At 43.7% G+C, this 11,662-nt stretch overlaps 1 protein-coding gene across 4 annotated transcripts in view; it reads left to right on the top strand.

Annotated features, from left to right (window-relative positions):
• Window positions 1-8,843: 8,843 nt before the first annotated feature.
• Window positions 8,844-11,662, top strand: part of LOC122565294 (protein ENL) — a 116,700-nt gene continuing 113,881 nt past the window's right edge. For 2 of the 4 annotated variants that reach the window (XM_043721101.2, XM_087976077.1), the window contains exon 1: window positions 8,845-9,043. In XM_043721101.2, the coding sequence (XP_043577036.1) occupies window positions 9,032-9,043 (12 nt within the window). In that variant the 5' untranslated portion in view covers window positions 8,845-9,031. Of the gene's footprint in view, window positions 9,088-11,662 lie in introns of all 4 variants that reach the window. The other 2 variants (XR_015751842.1, XM_087976076.1) reach the window with 2 other exon arrangements.

Raw genomic sequence — 11,662 nt, 5'->3', positions numbered from 1 at the left:
TACGTTGTTGACTTACAATTGTGCGTTGTATTGCCATCATGATTTTCATTGTGCTTTCCCGAATGACAAGGGAACCTGTATAGAAACGTGAAGCATTACAGTAAGGGATGTACTTATTTCAAAGAGTCACTATGTCATGCTATTATTTAACTAAATTAATTCAATAGTAAATGTGCACTTCCAATGTTAGAGAACGTGAGATCCATTATGATTGAGTTCTAGCGAATACGTATTGCAACATTATCAGATATTTTTTACTCCATTTGTGTCCATTCTGTCTCTTGTTTAAAACAAAGTTCCATGAATAATGTACAGTTCAAGGGTGGTCATGGCCTAGTGATATTGTTGCTGGACTATTAATCCAGAGACCCAGGAAATGTTCTAGGGATCTGGGTTTGAATCCCACCACAACAGGTGGTACAATTTGAATTCAATACAAATCTTGAATAAAGTTTTTGATGGTGACCATGAATCCATTGTTGATTGTCAGGAAAACCCATCCAGTTCATTAATGTCCTTGAAGAAAGGAAAGTGCCATCCTTCCCAGTGTAGCCTTCATGTGACTCCAGATCCACAGCAATGTGGGTGACTCTTAACTGCATTCTGGGCAATTAGGGATGGGCTATAAATGTTAGTGTAGCCAGCGATGCCTCCTCCTGTAAAATTAAAAACAATGAAGTGTCTTTTCTCTTTTTTCTTTGTTTATGGGATGTGGGCCTTGCTGAGTAAGGCTATGATTTATTATCCATTCCTTCACGCTCATGGGAGATAGTTGTGAGCCACTTTCTTGAAACATTACTGTCCACACACCATGATGTAAGCAATACACAATATGAAGATGTCCTTTGTCTCTCAAAAACTGTGTAGTGGCTACTTTTACTATACTTCAATGGGAGATGCTCCTGTGACAGGGAGATTCAAGTGGTACAAACAAGCCAGTTTTGGTAATAAACATTGAAGTCCCCAATACAGAATACAATCTTTGCCTTTGCCTCACTCCGTGCATCCTCCAAGTGTTCAGCAGCTAGGGGTGTTTGGTAGCTAATGATCAGCAAGAGGTTTTCTTGCTTATGTTTGGTCTAATGGTATGAAATCTCAAGGTTTCTGAAGTCAATGTTGATGACTTGTAGGGAAACTCCCTCCTGACTATACTTCACTGTGCCACCACCTCTGTTTGGTCATCTTAATAGTGGGACAGGTTATAAATGATGTCTGGAACATATTCAGTAGGATGTGATTTGCTGAGTATGACTCTGTCAGGGTGTTGCTTGAGCTGGTTGTGGAACAGCTCCCCATTGTTTGTATATGCCCTCAAATGTTAGAATAAAGGACTTTGCAGGGTCAACAGGACTGGGTTTGCTGTTGTGATTTCTAGTGCTAAAGTTGATGCTGGGTGGTCCTTCCAGTTTTATTCCTACTTGACTTTTCTGTAGTGGTTTGATATAACCCTGTTGAAGAAATGGCTTGCTGGACCATTTCAGAGAGCACTTAATGATATGGCTGGAGTGAGGATGGCAGAATCTGTCCCTAACGTGTGGGTTCATATTTAAAATCCAATTGGATTCATTCCCCACAATATCAAGAAATGGGTTAAAGCACTGGATACAGCAAAGATTAAGGGCCATACAGTCATAGAGATGTACAGCATGGAAACTTCAGTCCAACTCATCCATGCCAAGTAGATATCCTAAATTAATCTAGTCCCATTTGCCAGCATTCAGCCCATATCCCTCTGAATTTTCCTATTCAGAAACCCATCCAGCTGCCTTTAAAATATTGTAATTGTACCAACCTCCATCACTTCCTCTCACAGCTTGTTCCATACACAGACCACCCTCTGCATAAAAAATTGCCCTGAGGTCTTTTAATTCTTGCCCCCCCCGGTCCCTTTTAAATTTTTTCCCTCTCACCCTAAACCTATGTCCTCTAGTTTTGGACTCTCCTACCCTGGGGAAAATATCTTGTATATTCATCCTATCTATGCCCCTCATGATTTTCTAAACCTCTATAAGGTCACCCCTCAGTCACCAACATTCCAGGAAAAATAGCTCCAGACTATTCAGCCTCTTCCTATAGCTCAAACCCTCCAACAAACCCTGGCAACATCCTTGTAAATCTTTTCTAAACATTTTCACAAGTTTCACAACCAGAATTGCACACAGTATTCCAATAGTGGCCTAACCAATGGCCTGTACAGCTTCAACATGACTTCCCAACTTCTTTATTTGATGCACTGACCAATAAAGGCAAGCGTACCAAATGCCTTCTTCACTATCCTGTATACCTGCGACTCCACTTTCGAAGAACTATGCACCTGCACTCCAAGGTCTTTTTGTTCAGCCCTGACAATGTTCAGACAATCATACTTAAGACTTGTACCTGGCCACTTTATTCCAGTACAGTTGAACACTGGCACCTACATAGCAATGTAGGAAATTGCCCAGGTATGTCCAGTACATAAAAAGAGAATAAATACAATCTGCCTAATCACCATTCAATCAAATTAATCTTAATCATCAGCAAAGTAATGAAAGGTGTTGAAGAAAATACTGTGAAACAGCAATAGTCTGATGACTGACATGCAGTTTAGGTTCTTCCATGGCCACTCACATCCTGGCCTTATTACAGCCTGAGTTCAAACATGGATAAGAGAGCAGAACTGACTGCCATTGCCATCAAAGCAGCTTTTGATGAAGCGTGTCATCAATGATTGCTAGCAATCCTGAAGTTAATGGGAATAAGGGAAAAACTCACTATTGGTCAATGTCACAGCAAGCACAAACAAAGGTGGTTGGTGCTTTGGAGACCAAAGAAGTTCCTAGGTCCAAGCATCTTCACCTACTTAATCAATAATCTGCCTTCCATTCTAAATGTGGGGATGTGCACAGATGATCACACAATGTTAAGCATCATTCACAACACTACAGATGCTATAGGAGTCTGTCCAAAGGTGGACTTTGCGCTGATTAATGGCAAGAAATGTTTTTGGTGCACAAGTGCCTGGCAATGACCATTTCCGGTAACAGATTCTAACCATCTCCCCATGACATTCAAAGGATTTACCATTGCGCAATACTCCATTTTAAATACCCTGGGGTTACTAGAAATGGAACAGGGCTAGACACATAATCATTATGGCTACAACAACAAGTCAGAAGCTGGGTATTCTCTGGTGAATAATATAGCTCCTGCCTTCCTGTCCAACATTACAAGACATAATTCAAGAATGTGATGGAATACTTTCCACTTGACTGGATGATGCAGTTCAAAAAATACTCAGGAAGTTTTCCACCATCCAGAATAAAGGCTTTGTTGACACCTCATCCATCATCTTCAACATTTACTTCATCCACCACCAACATACAGTGGCAGCAGTGTGTGCTATCTACGAGATGCACTGCAGCAACTCAAAAAGGTTCCATCAACAGCACCTTCTGATCTCGATATCTCCATCAGCTAGAAAGAAAAGGACATGAGAGGTACACCACCTGCAAATTCACTTGCAAATCACACAATATTCTAATTTGGAGCAATAACACTGTTCTCCCACTGTCAAAAGTTAAAATCCTGAAACTCCTCTCCTTGCAGCACTGTGGCTATCCCTACCCTCCATGGACTGCAGCAGTTCAAGGAGGCAGCTCATCAGCACCTTCTCAAGGGTTATTCGGAATGGGTTATAAAGTCTAACTCTTCCAGTGACACCCACATAGAGTCATAGAGTCATAGAGATGTACAGCATGGAAACAGATCCTTTGGTCCAACCTGTCAATGCCGACCAGATATCTCAACCCAATCTAGTCCCACCTACCAGCACCCAGTGGCCTAACCAATGTCCTGTACAGCCACAACATGACCTCTCAACTCCTGTACTCAATACTCTGACCAATAAAGGATCTCATTAACTAATTTTAAAAATGACAAAAACATGCCTAACCCTCTCTCACACATGTATTTTTGCTGTATGACTTTATTTTTGGATAATTAAAGTATCTTATTATTAGACTGTCATATTAGTAACATAAATTACAGTTTATACTTAAGTACTGGCTTAAGAATCTTGTTTACATGACTTCCCTTTCCTCACTAGAAGTATCCTTCTCTTGTTCATTCACTTCACAATGGTCCCATTTATATTACTTACTTAAGCTGTTTCCAAACTCTGTCAATTATAATGCTTGATGCAGAACAGCTTTGGAGAAGTCATAATTTTAATGACGTTCAAGTGTGCATGTACCTCCAGTTTCTGATAATTGTGCTTGGCTTCTGTGTCAGCATGTGACATGGAACTGTTAAAAGTCACTTAGTTATTCTCCTAGAGGCACCCTGAATGGCACAATTAAATATTTCTGATTGTTGTAATGAGTCTTCTGAAGCTAAACCCTGAAATGGGCCGAGTATAATCTGTACATTGTGTGGCTCTGCTTGTGTCAAGTGGGTCAGCCCTGTTTTGCTTGCACGCAGCTGATTGTGGAGCATATATAATAATGCTAATATCTTGACAGGCAGCACCTTAATCCAAAGGTGTTCCTGCTAAGTATTAATACTAGGCACATAGTCATGAAGCTGAGGGAAAGAAATAAATCTCTGCCTATTTATCTTTCTAGTAACTCCATAGGCTGGATTTTTCTGCTCCATCTCACCAGGCATATTTTTGGCAGGGTGGAGGATCACATAAAACATGACAGGTTACAAGCCCATCAACTTCCCACTTGCCCCTGACCAGTTAAACAGTAAGTGCTTCTTCTGTGTCATTCAGCTGAGTGGGACTCATATTAAAGAATATGGAGCCAAACAACAATGTCTGCAGATTATACAAATTTTGATGGCATTGTATGTAGTATACATGGGAGTGGAAAGTTGCAATGGAACATTGATAGCTTAAATAATTGGGCAAAACCAATGCAAATAGAATCCCAATGAAAGAAAATGTGAAATCATCCACTTTGGATCCATAAAAGATAGGTCAAAGTATTTTTTAAAATGGTGAGTAATTAGGAAACCCAAAGGAAAGAGAGACTTGAGGATTCATTAACAATTTTTTTCTGTTCAGCTTAATCTTAGACAAGCTGCACCTGCAACACAAAAAGAAGGAATTTATATTCCACCTATATAGAGCCCATTTAGAATACAATGTTCAGTATGCACCTTAGGAAAGATGGTCTTGGAGGGTCACTTCACAGATTCACCAGAATGATACTGGGAATGAAAGGGTTAATTATGCAGGCAGGTTGCTCAGAACAGGTTTGTATTCCCTTGAGTAGAAAGACTTAAGGAGTATTCCAAATTCTGTGATAAAAGATGATTGAAGGAATAAAAGGTAGTAACTAGTTCCGTTTTGGGGCAGAACTAATCAGGTGTGCATAATCTTAAAAACTGAATAAAGAACTGTTGATGCTGGAAATCTCAAACATAAAACAGAAATTGCTGGAGAAATTCAGCAGGTCTGAAGAAGGTTCTGTTGAAGAGTCACCTGACTCAAAATGTTAAGTCTGTTTTATCTCCACAGACGCTGCTAGTACCACTGGGTTCCTCCAGCAATTTCTGTTTTTGTACATTAAAAAATGAGTTGGGTCCTTCACAGGTGATGAGAAGAAATACTTCACATAAGAGATGATGAATATGTGCCTACCTTGGTTAAATTAAGATATTTATTTAATTGATGCACTAAGGATTACAGAACCAACATAGGTAGGGGGAATTAAGATATAGATCAACCATCACCTAATTAAAGGAACTGAATGGCTTTCTCTTATTCCTATAGGACACAGAAGAGTTCTGATACCAGTTCTGACATCTTGGGGAGATGTTTGTGTCCTTTCAGGTGGAGGGTTTTATGGGTGAATTCTGTGCATTCTTGAGTTTAATAAATCAGTTCACTTGGAGACCAGCATCTGACTCCAAATGTCATGGAGGCTGCTTTAACTTGCTCAGATATCAGCTAAACTTGTTCCGTGCCCTGAGGTTGAATAGAAAAGCATCTGCTTTATTTTGGCCTTAATACATGTTTAGGCATTGTCATATTACATTGATTACACTTCATTATTTCAAGTTAAAACCAAAATCACAACTTGTCAAAAACCACATTCACCCTATCCTTCTCTTATTCCTTCTTTTATTCACCTTAATCCTTCACTCACCTTATGCATTTTGCTGTCTTGTGTTTTCCATGTATCATTCTTGCTTTAGTTTAGCAAACAAAACTCCCCATCAGGCTATGACATACAAAGGTTTTTAAAGCAGTTTGTCTTGGCTGATGGAAGATGCCTAATTTTCCCAACTCTCTGTCAGAGAACTCTGCTCTCAGGTGAGCTCTCTTTAAACCAGACAAAGAACTGCTCTGCAAAATAGTGGATGGGAACAAATTAAAGTATCTGTTAAAGTCTACAATGACCTGGCTACCAAATATATCCATATGAATTAATCCCATTAGGTACTTGTATCAAAATTGACTTGCTGGATCCAATCCTTCCTTCCCTCTGACATCTGAACAAGAGGCACCTGGACTCAACTTTAGCATCAAAATACAGCAAATCTTTTTATTTTTGAATTGAATTGAATTGAATTTATTGTCATGTGTACCGAGGCATAGTGAAAAGCTTTGTCTTGCGAGCAATACAGGCAGATCACAGAGTTAAGTATCATAGATAAGTGAATAATAGGTAAACAGCAGCAAAAACAAAAACACAGGTACAGGAGAATGTTAAGAGTTTGTGAGTCCATTCAGTATTCTAACTGGTGCGTGCGTTCAGGCTTCTGTACCTTTTCCCCGATGGTAGAGATTGTAGAAAAACATTGCCACAGTGGGATGGATCTTTGAGAATACTGGCAGTCTTTCCTTGACAGTGGGCCTCGTAGATGGATTCTATAGATGGGAGGTTGGCCTTTGCAATTGTCCAAGTTGAGTTCACCACTCTCTGAAACCGTCTCCAATCTTGAATGGCACAGTTGCCTTACCAGGTAGTGATACATCCAGACAGTGAATTGAATTGAATAAACCCCACTCTCTGCAATTGGATCCTCAGTGTCCTGACCCACAGGCCACAATCAGTGAAGATTGGGGACAATATTTCATCCTCACTGGTGTGCATACCAGCCTCCTACTGTACTCACTGTATACCCATGACTGTATCACCAAATACCAGACTAATGCCATATATGTTTTGATTAAGAATGCATAGACACAACTGCACACCCTTGGACACATGTACTAGACATTTGAATTGAATTGAATTGAATAAGCTCCACTCGCTACAACTGGATCCTCAGTTTCCTGACCCACAGACCACAATCAGTGAAGACTGGGGACAATATTTCATCCTCACTAACACTCAACACTGGAGCCCCCAGTGGTGCATACTCAGCCCCTTACTGTACTCACTGTATACCCATAACTGTGTCACCAAATACCAGACTAATGCCATTTATAAGTTCGCTGATGACACCACCATAGTTGGTCGAATCTCAGATGGCGATGAAACAGACTACAGACGGGAGGTGGAAGACCTGGAAAAAAGGTGCATTGACAACAACCAAGCTCTCAATGCCGGCAAACCAAGGAACTCATTACTAACTTTCTACAGAATGCTACTCAAGCCCCACTACACATCAACAGCACTCGTTCCACCTCTGTGCTGTTAATGTGTAGGGGGCATGAGTAACGTCCTGCCAAAAGTCAATAATGAGTCCTTGGTTTTGTTGGCATTGAGAGCTAGGTTGTTCTCAGTGCACCATTTTTCCAGGTCTTCCACCTCCCGTCTGTAGACTGTTTCATCACCATCTGAGATTCGACCAACTATGGTGCTGTCATAGCGAACTTGTAAATGGCATTAGTCTGGTATTTGGTGATACAGTTATGGGTTTACAGTGAGTACAATAAGGGGCTGAGTATGCACCACTGGGGGCTCCAGTGTTGAGTGTTAGTGAGGATGAAATATTGTCCCCAATCTTCACTGATTGTGGCCTGTGGCTCGGAAACTGAGGATCCAGTTGCAGAGAGTGGAGCTTATTCAGTTCAATCTAAATGTCTAGTAAACGTGTCCAAGGGTGTGCAGTTGTGTCTATGCATCCTTAATCAAAACATATACCACAGGCAATGTTTCTAACTTCCAGAGTTAGACTGTAATCTGATAAATCCTGAATTAAATTGGGTGGGGGGTGAATTTTAATCCTTTGGGGATTATATTGTTCGCAAATGAAGGTAACAAACTGAGCCAGCTGGAAATCAGACACCAGTGGAAGGTAAAATGAGTGGGTAAGGAATCTTATGGTGCAGTGTGGTCTGAGCCAGCAGCCCGATTTTAAGTCCCATTTGCTCCAAGGATTTGTAGCAACATCAGTCAACAGGTTGATTAGAAAATATTTAAATGAATGGAGTGTTGGGGATGACAAAGAGTTGGTGATGAGCACATGACACTTCCGGGTCTGAGCAGCAGCCAATCGGGGCCGTGGTCACGCCGTGAGCCCGAGTGCCAAGGGAGACCGCCTCAAGGGCAGCCGCTGATTGGCTCGTATGGACACTAGCTTTGATTGGTCAGAATGGCCGTCAATCAATAGTTAGGCAGGGTGATGGGGCGTTTCGAAAGCAATCCCGCTTTATCACAGCACCGATTGGTCAGCACACTGCACCGTCTTCAGGTGCGGTCCCGCCCACTCCAGCACGGTCCCCGCCTCCTCCAGCTCAGTCCCCGCCCCCTACTGCTCGGCTTTCCCTTCCAATATGTTCTGTCCCCGCCCCCTCCACTTCTGGCCGCGCCCCCTCCTCCAGTCCTCCTCTGGCCCCCACCCCGTGCGATGCTGGCCCCGCCCCCCCAGGCCCGCCCTCTCCCCGCCCCCTCCAGCCCGGCCCCGCGTGATTGGCCGGCGCGACGCTCTGTTTTGGAAGTCCGCCGAGGGCCCGTGTCCGTTGTCGGTGCGGATTCCGCTCCCGCTCCCCGGCTCCGGGCTCGGCCTTGGGATACAATGCGAGTGTGAGCCGGCGGGCGAGGCGGCGTACGGGAGAGGCACCGGGGAGGAGAAGGGCGACGCCATCGCCATGGACAATCAGGTAGAGTCTCCGCCCTGGCGGCTGCAGCCTCGCCCCACAGCATTGTGAGTCCCTCAGGCCTCCTGAACAAACCCGGGGGAGGGGATGGGATGGGAGGGGAGAGGAGCAGAGCAGCGTGGGGAGAGAATGCAGCCTCCTGACTGATGGAATGTCCCCTCATTCATCCCCCTCGCTCCTGCTTTGCAAAGTTTTATTTATTTATTTATTATATCGATAGCGAGAGAACCTCTAGCATTAAAACAAATGCTGGCCGCCCCTGATCGAGACCACTTGAGGGCTCAATCTACACCGTGATGTGTTTGGGGTTAGTTGTTGACAGGTACCTGATTGGAAAAGGCTACCTGAGTGAACATCTCTCTGGAAGGCCGACTGTCGTCTCTGGATGAGTTACTGACTCGTATTTTGAGGGTCAAACCTCTAGCATTAGGGGTTTTTCCCCCTCCCCCCAAAGTGTGCTTATTTCTCTAATGAGATTGTAGATGAGTGGATGGTCTTCTGACGCCAGGATTTTCTGTCAGGAGAAAGGCAGGAATGAAATGGCAGTTAACGTTTAAAAATAAATCTTCAAGAAGGCTTCAAACAAACTCCTCCATAGCAATCCAGCATGACCTTTTACGATACTAAAATTATTAATTAGTAACCTCAATAAGCTATTTAGTGAAGTTTAGGTCACCTCTTTTTAGTATAGATTAAATGTGAAAGCATAGTGGAATAGATTTCACTGTTTTTCATAAAACATTCTTTCAGGGTTAATTCTGATAAGTTGACAGAGTTGAAAAGGATGGCGCTGGAAAAGCACAGCAGGTTAGCATGTTTGTGGGTGGCTGGGTGGCATGGTGGCACAGTGGTTAGCACTGCTGCCTCACAGTGCCAGGGACCCGGGTTCAACTCCGCCTCAGGCGACTGACTGTGTGGAGTTTGCACGTTCTCCCCGTGTCTGCGTTGGTTTCCTCTGGGTGCTCCAGTTTCCTCCCACAGTCAGGTGAATTGGTCATGCTAAATTGCCCGTAGTGTTAGGTAAGGGGTAAAGGTAGGGGTATGGATGGGTTGCCGCTTCGGCGGGGCGATGTGGACTTGTTGGGCCGAAGGGCCTATTTCCACACTGTAAGTAATCTAATCTAATCTTCTCTTGAGACAGCATCTGAGGAGCAAGCCCTTCAGTTGAAGTTTTATGCCCAAAATGCCAACTCTCCTGCACCTCGGATGCTGTCTGACCTGCTGTGCTTTTACAGTGCCACCCTTTTTGACTCTGACTCTCCAGCATCTGCAGTCCTCACTTTTTCCTAGCTCTGATAACTTGACAGTCTTTGGGATTTGTTTGAATTTTCAAATACATTTTTCCTCTGAATAGTTTAAAAGAACAAACATTAATTTGTTGAACAAACAAGATTACCTGTTTAATAGCAACATTTGTTTTGATTTCAATATGTAGCCTCTTTAATATGATCTATGCATTTGCAGTATAGCACAATGACTAACAGTGGCTGCTAAATACATTACAGTGACATTTTAAATTCCTTCCAGATCTGTGCAAACAAATTGAAAGTTGCTGTAAAGCATAATTAAATTAGCATCAAATGAATATGTTTTCCATTTGCAGAATTGTCTCACTAAAATATTTACTATCAACAACTAACTACTGAGAACATGGGCAACCAGCTCTTCTGATTCTTTTACATACAAGTTTTTTTTTAATCAGAGTCTGAAGAGGAACTGTACTTAAGACCAACGAATATTTTTCTGGACAGTACAAAATATATTCCAATTGGTGAGGTTGACCATAACTATCTTATGACTGCATCGACGCCATCTCATATTCCCACGAGGAGGTTGAACAGTTCATCAATTTCAACACATTCCACCCTGACCTGGACCATCTCTGACACCTCTCACTCCTTCCTGGACCTCTCCACCTCCATCAACGGTGACCGATTCAAAACTGACATTTTCTACAAACCCACTGACTCCCACAGCTACCTGGATTACACCACCTCACACTCTGCCTCCTGCAAAAATGCTATCCCTTATTTCCAATTCCTCCACTGCCGCTGCATCTGCTCCCAGGAGGACCAGTTCCACCACAACATGCCAGATGGCCTCCTTTTTTAAAGGCTGCAATTTCCCCTCCAATGCATCTTATCTACGCCCCGCACCTCTGCCCTCAAACCACACCCATCTAACCGCAACAAGGATAGAACCCAGAAGCACCCCTCCGCCACCCGGTCCTCACTTTCCACCCCACCAACCTCTGTATATATTGCATTATCTGCTGATATTTCTGCCACCTACAAATGGACCCCACCATCACAGATATATTTCCCTCCCCACCCCTACCCACTTTCCATAAAGACCGTTCCCTCCGTGACTACCTGGTCAGGTCCACGCCCCCAACAGCCCACCCTCCTCTCCCAGCACCTTCCCCTGCCACCTCAGGAACTACAAAACCTGCGCCCTCCCCCCTCCCCTCTCCCCCCTCTCCCCCCTCCCCCCTCCCCCCCTCCCCCCTCCCCCCCTCCCCCCCTCCCCCCCTCCCCCCCTCCCCCCTCCCCCCTCCCCCCTCCCCCCTCCCCCCTCCCCCCTCTCCCCTCTCCCCTCCCCTCCCCTCCCCTCCCCTCCCCT

This window comes from Chiloscyllium plagiosum, unplaced genomic scaffold (assembly GCF_037043375.1).
Source record: "Chiloscyllium plagiosum isolate Xiang-an unplaced genomic scaffold, Cpla_swu_hap1 HiC_scaffold_28, whole genome shotgun sequence".
Lineage (NCBI taxonomy): Eukaryota > Metazoa > Chordata > Chondrichthyes > Orectolobiformes > Hemiscylliidae > Chiloscyllium > Chiloscyllium plagiosum.
Note: the sequence above shows the minus strand (reverse complement) of the source record. Positions and strands in the feature narration are given on the sequence as shown.